The sequence below is a fragment of the Thalia democratica genome, chromosome 3 (assembly GCF_965202585.1).
Source record: "Thalia democratica chromosome 3, ktThaDemo2.hap1.1, whole genome shotgun sequence".
Taxonomy (NCBI): Eukaryota; Metazoa; Chordata; class Thaliacea; order Salpida; family Salpidae; genus Thalia; species Thalia democratica.
Genome location: NC_139167.1, coordinates 46,620,740 through 46,643,469, shown reverse-complemented (window position 1 = coordinate 46,643,469; position 22,730 = coordinate 46,620,740). Strand labels below are relative to the sequence as shown.

The 22,730-nt window shown below is 26.5% G+C and overlaps 1 protein-coding gene across 1 annotated transcript; it reads left to right on the top strand.

The window, feature by feature from the left end:
• The first annotated feature begins 973 nt into the window (after nt 1–973).
• On the top strand, nt 974–22,168 carry LOC145831635 (lysyl oxidase homolog 3A-like). The gene is made up of 16 exons (XM_082938944.1): nt 974–1,199; nt 7,065–7,245; nt 7,516–7,667; nt 7,812–7,892; nt 7,957–8,087; nt 8,932–9,178; nt 16,006–16,192; nt 16,248–16,453; nt 18,019–18,174; nt 18,566–18,728; nt 19,190–19,276; nt 19,398–19,554; nt 19,892–20,086; nt 20,573–20,636; nt 20,844–20,955; nt 21,076–22,168. Exons 1-16 carry the CDS (start codon nt 1,065–1,067, stop codon nt 21,132–21,134), a joined length of 2,313 nt encoding a protein of 770 aa, XP_082795070.1. The 5' UTR covers nt 974–1,064; the 3' UTR covers nt 21,135–22,168.
• Nucleotides 22,169–22,730: the final 562 nt, after the last annotated feature.

Here is a 22,730-nt window from a genome sequence, read left to right as displayed (position 1 = left end):
AAAAAAGCTATATATTTAATGACCATATTTGCTAAAACTAAGTATAAAATACTAAGAATTTAAAATTTGAATATCAGAAATTAACAAAACCATTTAATTTTAACTTGTGAAGATATCTTATTTTAAACTTAAATTTAAAACTTTTTAGCTACTACCTAGTTAAAACTAAAAAGCATTTGAATTTTTAGAAGAAGTTGATGTTTCACTAAGTACAATCGTAACGACAAAAGTTTATATTAGTATCGTGGTTTGAACTGTCATGTTTGATATTTTAAAATGCCGTAATTTAATGGTCTTAATCTAAAATGTTCAAGTTTTAGTAACATAAGTTTGCAATGTCATGATTCGAATTTTTATAAACTTGAAAAAATATGATTTGAGTTATCGTAATGGTTATTGTCGTATCTCAATTGCTGGACTTGGTTCGTCAGATAGTAAATCGTCAGTGCTTTAATAATCAAACAACCATAGTTTACTAGTATATTTGAATTTTAAGAAGAATATACTAGTAAAAATATGTTTTACACCATTAGTGTAATACTTAAAGAAAACACAGTAAAACATTTTTATTTTCAATAGTTTTTAAAAAGCTTAATTCAAACTTGTTTGCTTATGAATAAGAATTAACTCTACAAAATATATTTTTAATACAATAGTTAAATAAAATAATATTCAGGAAAAAATGCGTGTAAGTTTTTGTTTATTTTTTAAGTTTAAATAAGTATGTGTTTGAAATAAAAACTTTATGTAAGTTTCATCTTAAATTGTTTCTACTAAAAGGAAAAGTTTTCTATAATGTTCAAATTAAAAAGTTTACAACAGAATATTACCTGTGTTTATGCATGCTTACACACATTAAAAGCAACAACTGAAAATTCTGAAACAAGTTAACTTTTTATGCCAAGTATCTGTCTAGACGTTTTGTTTATGAGTTTCATATTCAATAGCCGTAACCAACTTAATTTCTAAATGTTTTCGCAATGTAGAAGTAGTAGGAGTATATTACATGAGTATAAAAACTTTTTAAACAGACTTCATTTATAGCAAACATCGAATAGGTAGTCATGAAATTTAGAATTTTATTATTATTTATATTATCAATTTTTTTTGTAAAAGTAAATTCAAAAGAAAGACGTTTTAAAAGAGACTACGAAGAAACAGAAAATATAGAAAATGACGAAGATCTAATTGCTGTAAAAGTAATTTTTTTACTTGATATAAAAACTGATTAATACTTTTAGCTGAATTTTTTTTATTAAAAGGCTAAAACTTTTAAACCTACGTTTACAACAAAAAGTTTCTAATCAAGTATTCAAGATAATCTTTACACGGATGATAAGCAATTTGTTTAATATCAATTGGCGTTTGACATAGTAGTATTACTAAAAACTAAGTTTATTTTAACAAACTAAGGTTTAATAATATCAAAACTTGGTCATATATACTGATTACAAAAGCTTAGCCTAGATAGGCACTCTGCCTGTCTTAAAAAATAATAATGTATCTTATGCTGCTTTTGATTTTTAGACAAAAAACCTAAAATAAGTAGTTTTCTTTTATAAGTTTCTAGCAGTCACACATAAAACTGTATAAAAAGAAATAATTTTACATAAAATTGATGATTTAAATTTAGATACTTTTAAGAAGCATTATTAAATTCTATAAATAGTATAAATTGTTACAAATGTTAATATAATACTGAGTTCATAAGTTTTTTTAATATTTTTAATGTTTGGATAGCTGCTTCAATCTCATAAAAACATTAAAAACTCATTGAAAAAATAAAAATATATCTTGAATGTACAAGTTTCTAACTAGTATTCGTTTTTTCTACATCTTTTTGTAAAACAGTATAAGAAAGGTTAAATGTTGTTATGTTTAATGTTTTACAAAATGTTAACCTGTGCAGAGTTATGTGAATAGCAGGGAAACTACTGTACAAAGAAAATTTTCAAGGAAAGTAAAAGTATCTTTAAACTAGTTATAAGTTTTATCTTTTAAAATATTTTTGAATTTCTTTCTTAATATTTTAAAATGTTTAAATAGCATACAACTAAGTTTAAGTTACCAAGTTTAAGTTTGTAAATTTTGAGAGCAGCATGCATTGCGTATTTCGGTTGATAGTAGTTCTGTATATTATTAACTACTTTAAAAATTGTTGTATTGTACATTAGCAAGTACAAGTCTAGTCATAAAGTATTTGTTTTTTTTTTGAAGTTTGTTTATGCTTTTCGGTGTAGTTAGTACGCATATTTTTTTTTACTAATCTACTATTTAAAATTTCTGACAAGTTTTGAAAATACTAGTGTACTCTACTTTAGCTTTTATTATTCTTAAGAAAGTATTTGTGTTTGTGATAACCGTAGTTTTTTTATTTTCAAAAAGATTTTTAGTTAAAGAAAACTTAAAATATATTCTATTCATACAACCGTTTAAGAAATTATTATCGATGAAATTTATGAACATAAACTTTCTTTATATTGTATATTAACTAAAAAATTTAAAGACAAATCACGCATTTAAAAAATTTAATTAATTAATTTCATTTAGCGCGTAATCAGAATAAGCTTGCTAAAAATTGATAAAAATATAGTGTTCAAAATGTATGTTTAATTGTTTGCTAACAAAAGATCCTAGTGAAGTAACTTCACTGGAATATAAATAAATAAAAACAAATTATACAGTAATCTTGCTTTATTTTACCAACATATGTTTCTGTGTGTCTAAAGCAAACTAAGATAACTAGGATTAAAAAAACTAAGAAATTGTTAAAGACAAAATGTTAAAGCAAAAAAAAATAATATAATGGAAATTTTACTTGAAGCTAAATTAAAAAGTACATTACAAAATACGGCAAAAAATGACAACAATAATACTAAAAACACACTATTTATAAAGTTTTAAATTGTAGAAATATCGTTATTTACAAACTTTCGGCTCGCAAAGTTATAATTAACAATGATTCTAGAAGTGAGAAATAGTAAGTGTTTCTCGCTCTGAATAGAATTTCGAATCTACTATCCAGGTAGTTCTCAGCACAACTAAGGTTATTGAGGAGGTGTTCATGGATGGATGATTGTTCACCTTTTGGCTTAACGTTGGTAAATGCTCTGTAATTGTTATGCATTGTATTTTAGTCCACACTTCATTTCCTGGAATTCGTGTTGCCCCACCAAACAAAAATTGAAGATCATACAATTCATAACCAACAGAGCTATTAAAATTTGCACATCCGACTGTTTGGATTTAGAATTGGACAACATTTACAATTTTTTCTCTCATTAGGCTACCCTGAAACAGCCATCAAAAAGATAAATAAGTCAACTCAGTCTAAAATAAACCGCTTACCCTCTTTCGGCCCATATCCTTGCCCAGTCTACCTCCGCCTTCCTTATATGGGTGAAAACTCAATAAGGTTGGCTAAACAAGATTCATTAGCTATAAAATCCACCTTTAATAGCGTTTCGCTTCGTCTTGTGTACAACACTAACCGCCCGCTTAACGGAGTTGTGAAACATGCTGCACTTACTCATGAATTAAGTAATATAGTATATATTTTTGAATGTCATTGCGGAAATAACTACGTAGGTCGAACATGTCAACGTTTCCATTTCAGGCGAGAGTAGCATGTCACGAAAAAGCTAAAAAAGATTTTTTTAATTGCGACGTTAAGCCCAAAGGTAAACCAATATCCATTCATGAACACCTCCTCAATAATTCTAGTTGTGCAAAGAACTACCTGGATAGTAGATACAAAGTTTTATCTAGAGCGAGAAACACTTACCATCTCTCACTTCTAGAATCATTGTTCATTACAACTCGCGAGCCGAAAATTTTTAAACAACGAGATTTATATAACTTAAAACTATATAAATAACGTGTTTTTAGTATTGTCATTATTGTCGTTTTTTGCCGTGTTTTATAATGTACTTTTTAATTTAGTTTCAAGTAAAATTTATACTTTCTTAAATGTTTTTGTTTTTACAATTTATTTTTTCTTAATGATAACTTCACATCGGCAAAGTATAACTTAACTCTAACTTGAACTTTTTGAGCAGACTTTTACGCTTAACTCTTTATAACATGACTATTTTTAGCCAGACATTTCAAAATCATTGTTTATAACTAAATTTACGCTACATTCTTATCAGGTTTTAGCAAGTTTATTCTGATGACGCGCTAAATGAAATTAATTAATAACCTTTTTTTTAATGAATGACTTATTTTTAAATTCTTTAGTTAAAACCAGTACCAAAACCATAATGTTGTATATTATCTCTTCTATTTGATTAATCATAAATTTTAAAACTTTCGTAAACTATTTTTAGTCTTTTTTATACGTCTGTTAAAAAGTATTCATTAAGTTTTTATACGTAAATTATTTTCTTGTAACTCAAACGTTATTAGTTAAGAAATCGGAATTTTGAAAAATTATTCTAAAATATTTTTTTTGAAATATTGAGAAGGAGTTGTATAATTGCATTTTAGATAATTTTTTGGTTTTATTGCCTTGCTATTTCCTTAAAATAAAATTAGTATACTTCAATAAGAATGTCTGTTTGCTTTTGTCTTTTTGCTTACTATCTTAATTATGCTTACTTGTTTTTGTAGTTATTAATTATCAGCTGAAGCACCTTTAAACAGTTTTGCAAATTAAGATTAGGCAAATTCTACAGCTTTTCTTTTTTAGAAGATTTTTTTGTTCTATCAAAAAAAATTAACTCATTTAAAGCAAACTTAATTAACTATGAAAAAATTTAGTTTTATGTTCTGTATGATAAGCTTTGTAAAACGCAAATTACATATTTTTAATACTACAAAGTTATTTGTTAACTTAAGGCTTAACAGAAAATAATAGTATAAGTTCAATATAAACTAGTAATAGGCTATAAGTCGGAGTCAGCTATCCATGTTATGCTCAAAAATTTATTTGAAACAGAATACAAAACACGAAAAACAAAGATAAACAAAAGATGCTAAAATATGATAGATAAACATATTATTATTGTGAAATTAAAAATAAAACAAAATAGAGTTTGTTTAGATTCTGACTTTTTCGTCTTCTTGGGTTTCTTGGAGTGCTGTTTCTATTTTTTAAGCCTTTTTTATATAAAATGTTGCCATTTTTCACGATCAATACCAGGTTCTTTTCGCTGATCAATGCTGAAACTCAATCATTTCAGGTCACGCTTGCGGACGTCTTTAAAACGTAGTGTTGGACGACCATGGTTATGTTTGCTAACTACCAACTTTCTATACAGCAGAGATTTTGGGATTCTCTCGTCACCAACCCTAAAAGTTTGACGGAGCCAGCAAAGCCTTTGCTGGTTGAGGATAAAGTACATTGTAGGATGAGATCAGTACGTCTCAACACTTCCTTGTTGGTGATCTTTTAACCATCCAATTTTAGGGACATAGCAAAGGTATCGAATGTGAAAGGTATTTATTTTCTCCCTCTGCACGCTCGACAATGTCCACGTTTTGTTACCATAAATGAGAGTACAATAACTTTTGTCTCAAAAGTGCGTAACTGACAAGTGTCAGTACGACTGAAAATTGCATTTAAAAAAAAAATTTTTTTGGCTTAATAGGAAGTGCGTGCTTACAGGAAGACTACTTTACTGCATTGCACATACAAAAACATCTTTAATCTTTATTCAAATATTAAAGTTTACTTACTTGAAACTTTTGCAGTCAGATGAGCAAAAATTTCTGACGCCTAACCAATGCGACAATTCATTTATTTTTTCAATATTGCATTTGACGCGACATTTGAACCAAGTTAAACATATCGTTTTATCATTTCTAACACCCTTGCCATCAATCTTTATTATTAGTAGAATATCTGTTACTTTGCCTAGGTCGTTAATTTATTTTAAATCTAGTTGTAAGGCTGAAATTTAAGTATGCTGACAAAACTGACTCAGTAGTGTATGAAGATCTCTGGCAGAGTGAGCTACTAGTGCCGCATCATCAGCAAAAAGAACATCTCGTACTGTAAAGTTTTTCATCTTTGCTTTTGCTATCAGAAGTGCAAGGTTAAAAAAATAAATCATCAGTTATTTTATGAAGCTTAATTTTTACAGTTAACGATTAAAAAGCGTAATTTAACAGCATTAAAAAGAGAATTCCAAAAGAGTTCGCTACCATTGTACTTATTTGTTACCTTTTTTGTGTAAAAATACTTCAGGTAAATCTGATTATGAAAAATTTTATTCAAAAAATGTATAATGGTCGTAGGATTGTCTCGGATGCTGTTGTTGTTGATCGTGCGATGAAGTTCATTGTTTATTATCGATGGCATAAAACATCTCAACTTTGTTGATGATGGCCGAAATAAATACTGGCTAAAACTGATAAAACGAGCGGGGAAAGTAAAATCTCACATTAAGCTGACAATGTCTAAGGCGTTGGACTATGAAGATTTGCCTGCGTCAACTTTTCGGACTTTACCCACAAACAGTCGCTTCAGTACATCGTACTTAACCCCGCTTGGTTAGATAACAACAGCGGTTTCTCGCGACTATTTCTGCCTGATAAGCCTTAATTAGGACGAAATCGGTCGTAGGATTGTCTCGGATGCTGCTGTTGTTGATCGTGCGGTGAAGTTCATTGTTTATTATCGATGACATAAAACATCTCAATTTTGTTGATGATGGCCGAAATAAGTACTGGCTAAATGGTATACAAAACTGTATAATTTTACTTAAAAAAACTGTTTTCTTTGAGCACAATTTAAAGGTAAAGCACAGGAAAACTAAAATGTTTTAGGTACATATGAGTAACTTAAAAAAGTCTTTATAGATGTCACTTTAACTCTATTAAAGTAGAAAAAGATAAAAACAAGGTTATAAATAAAATATTATATGCTTTATTTTATAAAAGATTAAAATCTTAAAAGGATTAAATGTTACCAACTAAAAAATAATATGTAATTATTTTAAATAAAAAGTAGAAAATTATCATAAACCTCCAAAAGTTATAAAGCTATAGTAACATTATCATTGAGTTCAATAAGGTTTTACTTTCAAAAAAAATCCAAAGTATATTAATTAACATTCAAGTACCGACTTCGAGGAGGAGAACAACCTCATGAAGGCCGAGTAGAAGTTAGTTACAATGGGGAATGGGGTACGGTGTGTGATGATGGATTTACCATAGAAAATGCTAACGTTATATGCAAGTCTCTAGGATGGGATGGAGCCGTATTGTACAGGCACTCAAGTTTTTATGGTGATGGTCTAGGTAGTTTAAAGAAAATCTGTATTCAAGTAATAAGTCATAAAAACTTAACTTCTGTGTCAAATGTATTTTTAATTTTAATATATTCAGTTTAGAAAGGCTTTAATTTACTTAGATTTCTCTATCATGTAGTAACTTTATAATCTATATCGTTTAGAACACTTGTACTAAATCTGATATAATAGCATACAAAAATTCTGAATCACGGTTAGCGAGATGACTACCATTTATAGTTTGTACATTTTTATGTAAAAAGCACTTCAAAAAACCTAGGAAGAATATGGATGGATGATGTTAAGTGTACTGGCGAAGAAAGTGAACTTTCCTCGTGTTCGTTTTCTTCTTGGGGAATTACCGACTGTAGTCACCATGAAGACGTCGGTGTACAATGCAGCCCTGTACGGTTGTGGGCTTTTCAAAATGAAGTAAAGACTCCTTTTATACAAAAAAAATTCTTGACAGTTTTAAACGCTTTTTAAATTTTATACTATTTAGTAAGGCTCAGTTATACCTAAAAGTTAACATAATTAATATATTTTTAATAAAAAGTAAATTTTAAAAACAATTAGAACGGAGCATTTGACAACATTAGACTGCGTATACCCCAAGGTCACAAAAAAAAAGTTCCATTAAATCACGGCTATGTAGAGGTATCTATTTATTCTAAATTAAATAATTTAATGAATAAAAAAAAGTTTTTTGTATTAAATCCAGGTGAAAGAAGGAAATAAGTGGAGAAAAATTTGTACAAAACCAAACGAAAGTTTATCAAAAACAGCATTTGTAGCGTGTGGTCAGCTTGGTTTTCCCGACGGAAAAACAATAAAAGATACTAAATTATACCTGTTAGTTATTAGTACAAAAAGATTTAATTAAGTATATTCTTAAATTTTTCTAAAAAATATTTAACTTTAAAAAAAACTCAGTTAAAAAGACATGTTTAAATAAAAAAAAATTAAATAAATATCAAATTAAGTTGGTTATGTCCTAAACCTTAAGTCCTAAAACCTAAAATGTTAATAAAGTTTAAAATAGACAAATGTTATAGAATGTTTCTATAAAAGGTAAATTTAGTCTCAAAACATTAGAGTTTGTAAATAAAAGTTTCTTTTTTAATACTACAACGAACAAGTATTAAAACCAAAACTTCAAGTTTTCATGAAATTGACAAAACAATTCAAAAATCAAAGTTAGAATTATGTTTAAAAAAAAAACATGTACAAAGTAGTGCAAACAACGATTTAGGTAAATATAAAAAAGTTCTACCACTAAAAGATTTTATTTAAACTAACTTCAGATTAAAGTTTTAATAATCATTGAGATAAATCTAACATAATATTTTTGTGAACTTTTTCTTTTTTGTTGTTTATTGGTTTAAATTTTGTTCTCTTAATTTTTTTTACGGGAGTGTATAAAATTTTACTATTCTTAAATGTTTAGTTAAGATATAAGTTCCAAAAAGCTATAACTAGTCGTTTTTAACTTAGGTTTTTTATAAAGTATGCTTTTAAACTACTATCTCAACTTGCTTCAAATAAAGTATTTGTTATTTTTCGCATATCCTGAGTTAATTTTATATATTTTACTACTTAAACTTATACTTTATTTTTATAAACTATCTTTTATAGTTTTAAAGCATTACCATACAACTTATATTAACTATATTTTGAAAAAAATATTTTTATTAAGGTCAAAAGACACTAACCGAAAATTCGCCTATGCGTTGGCTGATTTGTCTTGCGATGGAACAGAAAGTGTTATAGGTAATTGTAATTACACCCTAATAGATTCCCATGATAGAAATGTTTGTGATGGAGGACTTCCATTAGTTGTTATGTGCGAGGAAGGTACACAAATAACCATTCGAATGCGTAAAAATCCTCCTAATAAAAACATAAAAGGAAAACAAACTGCAACTCGTCCAAACTTAAAACAAGTTAGTTGAAACTTGCCTGTATAAAAAAGCTACAGCTATAACTACAAAACAGTTTTAATTGTACTAGCATAAATTCTGTATCATTTTCTTATTTTAATACAAAAGGTTTATTTTTCTAGCATAAAATTATGAGTTTATCAGTCTGTTAAAACATTGAGTTTTGTATTTCTTCTTATTCTTATTAGTTTACATCAATGATCTCTGCGTTTTGCTGCCCATGGTTTAATTTATTTCGAAAATTCCTACAAACGAACTTTTTTGTTGAACCCTACGAAACATAGTTTTATTTAACTTTTTATAATTTCTTACTTGATCTCAAAATATCAATTTGTTTTAAACTAACTTGAAATTAATAGTTTGTATTTAAAAGAACTTTCAAGAGGGCTCAAGAAATAAAGCAACAATACAATTTGTTGATTAAACTTCGTATATATAAATTTATAAGTTAGTTGCAAAACTTAACATAACAAAATTTTTATATTACTTAATCGAAGGATACTTAAATTGAAAATAACAATTAAAGCATGCAGTATATTGAAGCATACAGTGAATTTTGTGCTTTACGTTTTTATCCAAAAGTTCTGCTTCGCTTCGGATTAAGAACTAAAAATTACAAAACCTAAACAAGGGACACAAACTATTCAAATATTAATTTTTAACTACACTTATTCAAAAGCTATCTAAAAAAGAAAGAGAAAATTCATTTAAATAAGCACATTTTTATACATATACTTGCATTGTGAAGTCAATAAATGATAAAAGAAGCTCACAACTTTCCGAAGGTGCCAATTATAAATTTAGTATACCAAAACAATGTTATACCTTGTACAGCTGTTTCAGCGTTTAATACGCGTAATAAAGCTATTAGAAAATTTTAAAGAACAAAAAACATTAGATCCTATAATGACCTAACTGTATTGTCTTTCAGAGATTGCTACACAAAACACAAATCATTTTAAACATGAAAAGCACGGAAACGCTTATCACAGTATGTGGCATCATCATTTACTGTAATAAAGCTATGATATCATGTGTATATATATGAAAAGATTAAACTAATTAAACTGATTTTAAAATTAATTGGGAAGTTTTAGCAAAAACAGAAAAAATACTGTATAAGGAGTGGATGTCAATCATGTGACACAGAAAAGCTAATAACTTTAAACGTTAAAAGTCGAAATTTTTAAATAAAAGATACGTACTTCTTATTGGTTGTTTACAATATCGTAAGCACTTATCAAAAAAATTTATTTAGAATTTTGTTTGATATGTGTTAGTTATATTGTTATATACTTAGCATTTAGTTTTTATACAACTTTTTACTTATGCTTGTAATATATTTTTTATTAAACAAAAACCTTGCTGACGAATGCGTGTAACCCTTGTGGCCTGCGTTAGGGGATTACTTTTAGACATAGAGCTAAAGTTCCTCTTAGTCTTACAGTTAATTTTTTCAACAGCCAAACACTTTGAACGTTTAGTGTAAATTTTCATATACAGGTTGGCAATTTAAAGTTAGTGTGAAAAAAAACAGCTTACATCACTAACAATTTATAAACAACTAAAATATTACCGCCAAAACACAAAAATTCCCGAAAACTAAAATTTAAATACAACTTAATAACAAAGGGCAAATTTGTTATACGCGTATTAAAAGTTGTAGAAGTTTAACAAGGTAAAAGATTATTTATTTTAAGCTGGTTCAAAATGCGAAAATTAAAAAATTGATAACAAATAAAATACAGCTTATTTGTAGTCTCAACTAGCTGTACAAAAACTTATAACTAAAACTATTTTTACGTCATAATATTTTTTTTTAACATTTTTAAAGTTCTAAAATTCAATAACTTGCAGCTTCTAATGAACAAAAGCTTTTCTGAAAATCAGTTTTAGTTAAAAAACTCAAATTTTGAACTATATATAGAAAAGTGTGTTTTTTTTTTATAACTATATATCTATTAATTTTTTTATCTAATTATATAAAAACTATAATTTAAACAGCTGTTTCACACATTGAAATGTAAAATTTCATATGATTGTCAGTAAGTTACAGTTTATTATAATAGTGAACAGAAATTTCGATTTGAAAATTTTTATAATAATTATGACGTAGTAATGGTACAGTTTATTATACGATTAGCTTAATTTGAAATACGCTGTGAATGTTATTTTATGCTTTTTAGGAAAGTTTAAAAAGGTTATTTTGGAAAAATGTTTTAAGCTATTAGAAAAATTTTTTTTAGACTGTTAGGAAAAATACTCGTGTTTGCCGCTTCGATTTTATTTTGTTTTAATATTTAGTTGATTTTAATTTTGTTAAAAAGTATTTTTGATAATGGATGCATATGTTTTGTCTTTCGCTTTTCTTGTTTAGTGTTACGTTCTTATCTGATTTTTCGATTTCTATATTTTCTAAGTTACAAAGTTTGCAGCCAAATTTAGTATTGAATTTTAATTTTGTCCTGTTTAATATTTCCTATTTAACTTTGTAGTCTGTATTGTTATCTTTTAAGTTCCATATGAAATTCGCTAGTTCTGTTGTGTGTCTTTTGGTAATATTTTTGAATGATGATTTGTGGTTTCTGTATCTTTGTTTAAAGGTATTTCCTGTCGATCCTATATACTGCTTTATTGTTTTATTTGATGTTACTATTGCTTTATAAATTATATTTGACACTAGGCATTCGTTATTTAAAGGGCAAGGTTCTTTACGGCAATTACAAAGTTTATTTTTTATGGTGCTTTTATCGTCTATATTGCTTTTGTTTAATATTTTGTTGTTGTGAGCTATTATTTTGCTTCTGAAATTATTTGTGCAACTGTAAGATATTTTGATTGTGTTTCGGTTGAATATTTTATGGAATGGGTGGTTTTCGTCAAATGATGTAGTAATCAGGTTTAAGAATTGTTTGCCTATTTTGGAACTTATATTTAGACTGAATGGTGGGTTGAAATATATTATGTCTCTTTTTCTTTGTTTTTTATTTCTTTCTGGTAAAGTAGTCTTATCGTATTTTAAGGTGGTTTTATAATTGACCGAATTTAATGCTTTTTGGTATTCATTTTTTACATTATTGAAGGATTGTTCGTTATTAGATAGTTTTATTAGTCTTCTGTTTATTGTTTCGGGTAGTTGTTTTAGTATTTGTCGGGGGTGGTTGGAGTTGTAGTTTACGTAAAAAATTAATGAGTTTGGTTTGTTGTATGGTTGGTAACTTGAGTTTGATATGTTGAAGGATACATCTAAGAAGTCTGTTTGGAATAATCCGGATTCTATTGTTATTTTAAAGCCGTTTTGTTTGAATAGTTTAATTAAATATTTAGCAGTGTTTTCACCATACAACAAACTTTTTACCAGAAAGAAATAAAAAACAAAGAAAAAGAGACATAATATATTTCAACCCACCATTCAGTCTAAATATAAGTTCCAAAATAGGCAAACAATTCTTAAACCTGATTACTACATCATTTGACGAAAACCACCCATTCCATAAAATATTCAACCGAAACACAATCAAAATATCTTACAGTTGCACAAATAATTTCAGAAGCAAAATAATAGCTCACAACAACAAAATATTAAACAAAAGCAATATAGACGATAAAAGCACCATAAAAAATAAACTTTGTAATTGCCGTAAAGAACCTTGCCCTTTAAATAACGAATGCCTAGTGTCAAATATAATTTATAAAGCAACAGTAACATCAAATAAAACAATAAAGCAGTATATAGGATCGACAGGAAATACCTTTAAACAAAGATACAGAAACCACAAATCATCATTCAACAATATTAACAAAAGATACACAACAGAACTAGCGAATTACATATGGAACTTAAAAGATAACAATACAGACTACAAAGTTAAATAGGAAATATTAAACAGGACAAAATTAAAATTCAATACTAAATTCGGCTGCAAACTTTGTAACTCAGAAAAAATAGAAATCGAAAAATCAGATAAGAACGTAACACTAAACAAGAAAAGCGAAAGACAAAACATATGCATCCATTATCAAAAATACTTTTTTAACAAAATTAAAACCAACTAAATATTAAAACAAAATAAAATCGAAGCGGCAAACACGAGTATTTTCCCAACAGTCTAAAAAAAAATTTTCTAATAGCTTAAAACATTTTTTCAAAATAACCTTTTTAAACTTTCCTAAAAAGCATAAATAACATTCACAGCGTATTTTAAATTCAGCTAATCGTACAATAAACTGTACTATTACTACGTCATAATTATTATAAAAAAATTTAAAATCGAAATTTCTGTTCACTATTATAATAAACTGTAACTTACTGACGATCACATGAAATTTTACATTTCAATGTGTGAAACAGCTGTTTAAATTATAGTTTTTATATAATTAGATAAATATTTAGCTCCAATTTAATTTGTCGAGCACTATCGATCAGAACTTGTTATAAAACCTTTAATATCTATTCATTTTATATACGCAATAAAAACATAGTCAGTTCCTAAACACGTATAAAGTTATTATAAAGTTAAATTTGTTTAATAAACACAATCCATTAAAGACTTTTAAAAGTAATTATTCAACTTTTTATGCTAGTCATACATCTGTAAAAGTTTCAGTTTTAACAACAATTGATCTTTGCAAAAAAAAGTAGTAAGTAACTGACCATAAATTTAAACTTAATTGAGAGTCTATTAATAATAATTGGAGGAACAATAGTCATAACTTTACTAGCTAAAGAAAATATACTTTACAATAACTAAATTCAGCTCATTTACATTTATAAAGCAAAAAATAGCTTCTGAATTTTAAAAAACTGATTATTTGGTAATAATATACATCCTAAAATTAAAATAAAGCTTTTTAATGTAGCATATATAAGTTTGGAGTATGAAAAAAATTAAGAAAAAAATAACATTTTTAAGAAAAGAAGATAATTTTTTTTTATCTTTCAACTTAATGCTGTTCAAATAAATAGAAATAAAACAAATTTACCATGTTTTAGCTTTGGTAAGAAAACTCTAAAACTATTAAAACTTAAAAATATTAAGTTTCTAACTTTTGAATATTGTTGCATGTGATACTAGTCTTTTTAATATGTGATTTTTATCAAGGCCAAAGTACTTAAAACAATTGTTTTTAATTTTCAAACAGTGTAAGTTAAATAACATTAACTTTAAGAGATTTAGTATGCAGACAAAAAATCACTGTTAAACAAAATTGAGAGTCACTTATTGAAATTTTGTAGACTTTGTACGTTAGTTTGAAGCAAAGTAGACTTTTGTATAAAAAGCTCTGAACAAAATTGAAAAAGAAACGTCAAAATTTTTTCAGCTTTGTGTAATTTTATATTTTTTTATTGTACTTCTTTGATTAGCCTAGTAAATAAATATGAAAATCGAGTGGCCCACTTCAAGGAGTTGTAATTGTCAGTAGATATTATTAACTAAACACAACAGTTTTATTCTATACATCTGTTTCGCTATCCTAGTAAAAAGGATAGTTCGTAAGTCGATTTATTTAATAGATAATAACATAAATAATAAGTCAAAATGAACACAAACTAAATTAAAGCTTTTAAACATTGTTAAACCATTAAATTAATCAGTTTAAAAATAGAAGCACTACAAAAGCGTTTAAATTGTTTAAAATAATTGTTAGAAAAGTGTTGACAATTACAAAAAAGTTCTTTTATTTTACTTAAAACTTTATTTGGGTTTAACTTTTGAATATCATATTTTCCATGTTCGAAGAGTATAGCTGTGTTTATACTTAAAACTTACTTCAATCAAGTACTACTTATAAAACTCAACTACCTACGTGCTTAAAACACTCTGCATAGAACAACGATTATGATGTAACATGCGTAACTAGTTTCATGTTAAAAGAATCTACTACACATAAATTTTAGTTAAAACTCAAACTTATACTTCGTGCAAAAGGAAATGCATTGCCTTTTTAAGTCCTAAACCGTACTAGAAAAAATGTTATAATTTTTATCAAAACTAGTGAGTTTTATTTAATATAATTGTATTGTAACAATTATATTTTAAAAAATTTTAATTTTTTAATCTTGAAATGGTTAGATTATCAATCAAATAACAAAAAATCAAAGTAAGCTTAACTTAAAAACTATAAAACTTTTTTTAGTACAGTTATTAAAACTTTATCCTTTACAACTTAAAAAAAATATTTGAACTATGTATGACTTGTAAAGTTTTTACTAGACTAATAAAACAAGTTGATTGAAATTATTAAAAGTATAAAAAAAATTCAAAAAAAGTGTAAAAATTATAAAATTATTTTAAGTAGAAATTAGAGATTAATTTTTTCCGTTGTAAAATTTTCAAATTGTTTTGAAAGTCTATATTTCTATTTTTGAAGTCCAAAGTATATTTTAAAGAGTAGTTTAATTTTTTATCTATCATTAAACGATAAATCTGGTGACGTTGCTTAAAGTCCTTTGATTATACTACTGTCGCTCTATAGATGACATTCTGTATAAAAAAGTCCTAAATAAAATTCGTTCTACGTCACATTGTTTTTTAGTTTTGTGTAATTTGTAAGTTTCTATTCTTTCCTTACAGCATTTATTTTTTTACAGAGCTCAGTTGAAGTGTGTTAATCCGTTAACACACAGAAAAATATGTCAGTGTAATAAAAGAATGATACTGTATAATTTGTTATTATTATGTTTTAAGTGTAAACTTATATTAGAACGGTTTAAACTTGCTTTGTATGACGCATATGTTACTTCTCATTTTGGAATAAACTTAAATATACATATGTTATAATAAATTTTAAGTTTAAATCTAATAAATTAATCTGTAATAATATTGCAGGCATTAGTGAACACCAGAGTTAGATCAGGTGCACAAGTTGGCGAAGGCCGAATCGAAGTGCTAAAATGGGGACGATGGGGTACTATTTGTGATAAAGAATGGGATCTAAAAGATGCAAACGTAGCCTGCAGAGAAATGGGTTTTGGTACAGCCAAACAGGCATCTATTGACTCTTCTTTTGGGCAAGGTTTGAAAAATTAGTTGTGCTTGTTGTTCTTTTTAGATTAAATAACAAATTATAGGTCATGGTCCACTGTGGTATAGCAAACTAGAATGTAGAGGTGATGAACGTCGAATTGAGGACTGTAAACACCAACAGCTAGCCTACCCCTTTGACTATTACAAAACAATGAATGAAGAAGAAATTCCAACTGGAGACCCAGAATGCATACACGGTGAGGAAGCTGGGGTGGTGTGCCATACTCCAGATATGCGACTGAAAGAGAAGGTTTAATTTCTGATACTATGATAAATTTAAATACAGATATTTTTTTTACTTGTTTTATTAATTTTTCAAAGTAAAAAAATATGTTCTAAGTAAGTTCTCCTTTGAATTTTAATAAATTGTTTACATAATCAAAAGTATAAAAACTTACTATTGTTAATCTTTTTACAAGTTTAATGTTACTCAGTTTAAATAATTTCATCAGACTAATTATTTCATAGACTAAATAAATTCAAAAAAACTTAGATACTTTTATTTTATGATTATGAATCGAAAACATATATAAAGAGTTCAACTTAAGATTATTAAACTTTTGTCCTCTTAAATTTAAACAACTTTTCGACAAAAATTACACCATATAACTACTTTGGCTTGTTACCATGTTCTATAAAACTTAAAAATGAATTAAAGAAATAGAACATAATTCTTTTTATTTCGAATCATTTATATATATTTTTTTTTAAACTTTTGTTTATCTTTCAATGTATTAAAATTCTTTTATTCAAGATTTTTTTTTAAACTTCTTACAAAAAAGCTATCTTTAAACTTCTACCTACTGTTTATTAAAATCGTTTGTTTGTTTTTATTTGTTTAATTACCTCAGAAGTTTGATTGTTCTCTTATTGTGTATATTAGTTTTTATTAGGTAACCATACTAATTATTAAAAGTTATAGCTTCTACATATAAGTCATTTTTGAATATTTAATAAACTTTGATTTACTAAACAAAAAAGCTGTAGTATTTATATAAAATCGAAAACAACAAATTAAATTTAGCAAAAAAATATTGAAAAGTGTTACCTAGAAATCGTGTATATGAAGTTTGTATTTTAAACAGTATTTTTTATTATACCGAATTTAGTTCTTTTTTTTTTATAAAGAAAAGTTTAATTATTTAACATTAAAAAAGAAAAGCTTTTCTAATTGCTTTAAGTTTTGTAATCGTTACTGATATGTTAGTTTTTAGCTTAGTTGTTCAAATTGAAGGAACCATATTTCCTGAATGTTTTTTTTTTCGAGCATTTTTTACTAACTTTGCTCGTTAAATATTACTTTTAAAAAAGCTTTAAACTAATTTTTGAAGCTAAAACACTTTTTATATTTTTTATTGTTTTATAAACCCTTAGTTAATGCGGAGCTATTAAATTTTCACAGTAAGTTAAAAGCAGTATTTTGAACAGCCGAACTTAATCAAATATCATTTCTGGCGAGCCGAAAGAAAAAATCTCACTCTTATTTTCAAAAACACTTTAAATAATATTTTGTATTTTTAAGTATATATAACTTATAAAATCAATATTGCATTCAATATTTTTTTATAAAATTTTTAAATCTCTAAACTGGAAATTTGTTTCTTAAAAACAAAGGTACAAAAAAAAATTTTAAATAAGTATTTTATAAACAACTTTTTTAGTCAAAGTATTAAAAAAATCTGTTTTTTCAAAAAGGTTCTATTTGGACTAGATTCTGTTACCTTCTATAATCTTATATAAATTCCAAGAACTTATATAAACAAGTGTTAAACTTTTAAGTATTATCGTCTTTTATAAGCTGCTTTTTTGAACTAGATTAAGTTGGTTGGTGGAAGATCTAAAGAGGAAGGTCTAGTAGAAATAAGAGTTAAAAAAAAGTGGGGACTTGTCTGCAGTGATAACTTTGGGATTACTGAAGCTCAAGTTGTTTGCAGACAATTAGGATACGGATTCGCTGTATATGCACTGAGAGTTAGTTATAAATGTTTTAAAAATAACACAAAATCTACTGCATTTTAAAACAATTTTCATCGTCTTAAATTTTTATAAAGTTATCATTTATCATGTTTTAACACTAAGCTAATGTTTGTTCGTATGATCAGTGCAACAAAAAGTCAAATTGTCGTGCAACGTAACGAAGGTTTTGTTCATGGTAAAATATTATAACTGTTTGTTGAATGATGACTATAGCTTTTTTTTGATTACGACTAACTGACGAGTTTAAATGGGAACGTAACCCAAGTCTACCGAGAGCTTTAGTCTGACGATCGTAGTGAAATGATCAAGTTTTAATGTCTTTAAAAGAATTCAAACTTACAAATTCACAGAAAGTAGTTATATTTTAAAATATTTTAATTTAAAGGATGTCATTTATTTCCCTACTGAATTAGAAGACGTAGTGATGACAGGAATTATTTGTGAAGGTAATGAAAACAGTTTGCAAGAATGTTTCCATGATGTCAATGTTGGAAATTGTGGTATTGGTAGAACAAGACCACCAGTTGCTGGAGTTATGTGTGCTTACCGTTAGTCCGTACAGTAAAAAAAGCAATCCTTGAAACTAAGTTTTTAGTTATAAAAAAACTCTTTCATTAACTGCAATTTGTTATGTTTTTTGAAATATATGTTAACTCCATTCTTGCTCAGTTTTATAACAACTTATAAGGTTTTTTATTTACATCATACACATTTTTTTAGCATTTTTAAAGTTTGCTTATTTTTTTAAGTTATGAAATGAAATTGTGGTACTATAAGATTAACCATTACTGTTATTAAGTATTTAAATAACAAAAAAAATTAATACAATAGTTTTTTTTATGATTTTAAGTAATGTAATTTGTTAATAATTTTGCCGTTAACAGTATTTAAAATTTAAATAGTATACAGGAGACTACTTTGTTAAAAAATGAACAAATTTCGTAAAACATTAAATAAAAGAAACTTTTTTATTTCAAAGAATACATATACTGACAATTTTATTTTACAGAAGCACCTGACTTGGTTCAAGATATTCCTCTTCTACAACAGTCTCTTCACATTGATGACAGAGCTTTAAGTTATCTGTATTGTGCACGTTAGCCTTTTGACTATACTAAGCATATAAGCTATCACTGTTAATTATGAGAACTATTAGTAATAAAGAAAACTACAGTGTTTTTATAACAATATAAAACTTGTATGTTTTTCAATTACAGACGAAGAAGAATGCCTGTCTCCGTCAGCAAACGATGCAGATTGGCCATATGGTTCCCGACGGTTGTTAAGATTCAGCACAAGAGTTTGGAACCGTGGTAAAGCTGACTTTAAGCCAGCAAAAACTAAAAACCAATGGGTCTGGCACCAATGTCATCAGTATGTTTTGTTTAAAGTATTTAAATTTGCTCGATTAACTTTTTGTCTTCATATATGCGTAAAGATCAACAAAAGTATTGGCGAAAGTCTACAGAGCCGAAGCCTTGACTTTCGAATGCTGTGAGACAAGCTCAAGTTAACATAAAGTTTGATCATACTAATTCGACTGTTTTGATCAAAACTTATTTAATATACGCGTAAAGTAAACATTTGAAGTGCTTTTAAACACAACATAGAACTTTTTTGTTTATAACTTCTACTATGAATACTGTTTTTTATTATAAAATACCGATTTTGCACTTTTATCACTTGTAACTAGATTGTTGTAATATTTCAGACACTTTCATAGTATGAGCGAATTTACCCACTACGACATATTAGACTTGAATTTCACTAGAGTAGCTGAAGGACACAAAGCAAGTTTTTGTCTAGAGGATTCAGAATGTTCACCAGGAGTAGAAGCAAGATATGATTGTGACTCACCTACTGGTGGTACTCAGGGAATAGCAGTTGGATGTGCTGACAATTATCGGTACGCATTACTACTTTTACAACCATATTTTTGCAAAAACAGTACAACTGCCCTCTCAAGTTTTTATAAAGCTAAATTGAAACATTTTTAATCGTGATCTACAAGCTAACGTTTCACTGCAATATTTTCGCTTAACTTTACTTTTTTCTACAGTTATCTGTAACAAAATAAAATTTTAGGCTTAAATATATTGTTTATTATAGTACATTTTTTTTAAAAGATATTGTACAAAATTTTAACTAAAATTTATTTTTTAGAAAGCATGCAAAAAAATATTAATTGATTTAAGTTTAGTTATAACAGATATAGATTTTTTTTGGTACTTAAAACAACTTAGCGTCTTTATCAAATCTTACAACTTAAAAAAAATGCCTGTTTTAACTTTATTGTACTAAGATGTATACAGAGAAATATTATTTTCATCTATTTTTTAAATATAATCGTTCATATTTTTATGATGTAATAGTTTGATTATTTATTTTACAGATACAATATCGATTGTCAATGGATAGACATAACAGATATTCAAGCAGGAAACTATATATTACGAGTAACTATTTTTTTAACTTTATGAAATTTTTCATTATTTAAATACATTAAACCAATTTTACTCATCTCTCTTACTTTACGAAAAACTAAAGCAAATTTTGAAACAAAAATTTAAAAGTCTACAAAACTTAAAAACTTTAGTATACCTTTACTGTAATCAGACTGTTAATAGTTTTTTATAGTTAGTTTGATAATTTTTTAACTCCAGATACATGCAAATCCGCACATTTTAGTTGCTGAAAGTGATTATACAAACAATCAAGTTTATTGCAATTTACAGTATGATATGTCAAGAGTATGGGCTTGGAATTGTCATTTGCGTAAGTTAACTTTTGTAATAAAAACAAACAGTTTTTAGGTTGTTTTACGTAAGCTAGTATTGTATTTTTAAAATTTTTATGCATAAAGTGGTTTTTATTTTCACGATCATATTTATACAGCCGAAGACTTTGACGCGAACATAATAAAAAGGTATTACACTTCTGAAGTATATCCGTAGTTTCAACGAAATAAAGAAAACAGTTGTAGTATGTAATTTCTGCCTATTACGTGAATCATTATTTTGCTACCTGAAAATTTCTGTAAAGCATTTGCAAGTATTTTTAGTTTTGTTTATGATAATTATAGCATGAATTAAGCATATTTTCAAATAAACTTTAATTAAAAAACAACTTTGTTTTGAAAATATTTCAGTACTTATTTTTTGGCTTAAAGCCATTCTGTAATTTTCAAGTAACTTACATTTTTGCTACCCTACTGAACTTTATCTTTTCTTCTATTCATCGCATTTTAAAAAATATCTAGTTTCTTAATTTCTCACTATGTTGCAATCTTTGTTTTAATGAACTTTAAATTTGAAACATAATCTCTCCAAACTTTTTATAGTTTTTTTTATTTTAACAAAACTACCATATAAAAAGTTATACAAAAATAATTATTGTAATGACAATGTTTCGATATATCTTTACAAAAAAACTTGTTAAGATAAAATACTGCACAATGGGGTCAAACTTTTAAGTAAAGCAAAATACTTAAAATAGCCATGTGTTTAACAATATCAGCAACAGTAAAAACCTATCTTATTTACTGAATTTGAAAGCAACTGTATTTCAGTGTTATAATTAGTAATAGAAGTGTAATGTTTTAGAAACAATTTATAAGTTTTTATTGTATTACTACTGAAAAAAGGTTAAAAGAATCATATATATACAAAACTAGATAATTATATCTTTACTTATTATTTAATGTTGGTTTTATCTTTACAACAATTTTTTTATTTTACTTTAACTACAAATCTATTGTAAAATTATTAGCACGATAGAAAAATTTTGTGACAAAATTTAAAACCTTGCTAAACTGATATATACATTAATCGTTTTTAAACTTCTAAGAACTATTATTCTTTTTTTTTGTTTGATTTTTGTTTGTGTTAAACTTAAATATCTACACAATTCTTACTTTCAGTCTTATTTTTTTTAATTCATACGCTTTATATATTATTGTTGTTAATTCAAATACACATTACAACATTTCTCTGTAGAAAAAACCTAATTGAAAGGTAAAACAGTAGCTATATAATAAAATGTTTATAACGATATTAGTAAAACTCAGGTGCGGCTCTAAGTTGTATTATTGGAGCTTTTACCCCTCTAAAAGAGTAAAAAACAAAGATAAATTTTGATTATTACCACTAAAATCATTTTTCTTATGTTGGCTAAAAATAAGAAGAACACTTTAACATTTATATAAAAGATTAAAAAACCAAAACTTTTAACTTGGTAACATAATACTCTAAAAGAAGAAAAAAAACTATGAACTTAAAGAAAAAAATAACACCTAAGTTATTTTAATCTAGTGAGCAGTGTATTTTAAATTAACAATGTATTTAATAATGTAGTGGTGTACGACTCGATAACCGAAAGGTTTTTGTACCTCAGGTCCTTAGATCAAACTTTTTGAGCGCTTTTTTTATCGTTCAATAAACAATATAAGTATTACTGAAGTATAAACTGCATTTTCGTTTAAAATTGATTCTGTAATATACTTTGGATGTTAAATTACTTGAAATGTCTTAATTTAGTAGTGTATCCCATCT

What these genes read in the sequence shown, in the direction of transcription:
- LOC145831635 (XM_082938944.1), top strand. Translation starts at nt 1,065, where the DNA reads ATGAAATTTAGAATTTTATTATTATTTATATTATCAATTTTTTTTGTA. An exon ending in CTCGTCCAAACTTAAAACAA is followed by an intron (nt 9,179 to 16,005) that starts GTTAGTTGAAAC and finishes ATAATATTGCAG; the next exon opens with GCATTAGTGAACACCAGAGT. An exon ending in GGATGTGCTGACAATTATCG is followed by an intron (nt 20,087 to 20,572) that starts GTACGCATTACT and finishes TTTATTTTACAG; the next exon opens with ATACAATATCGATTGTCAAT.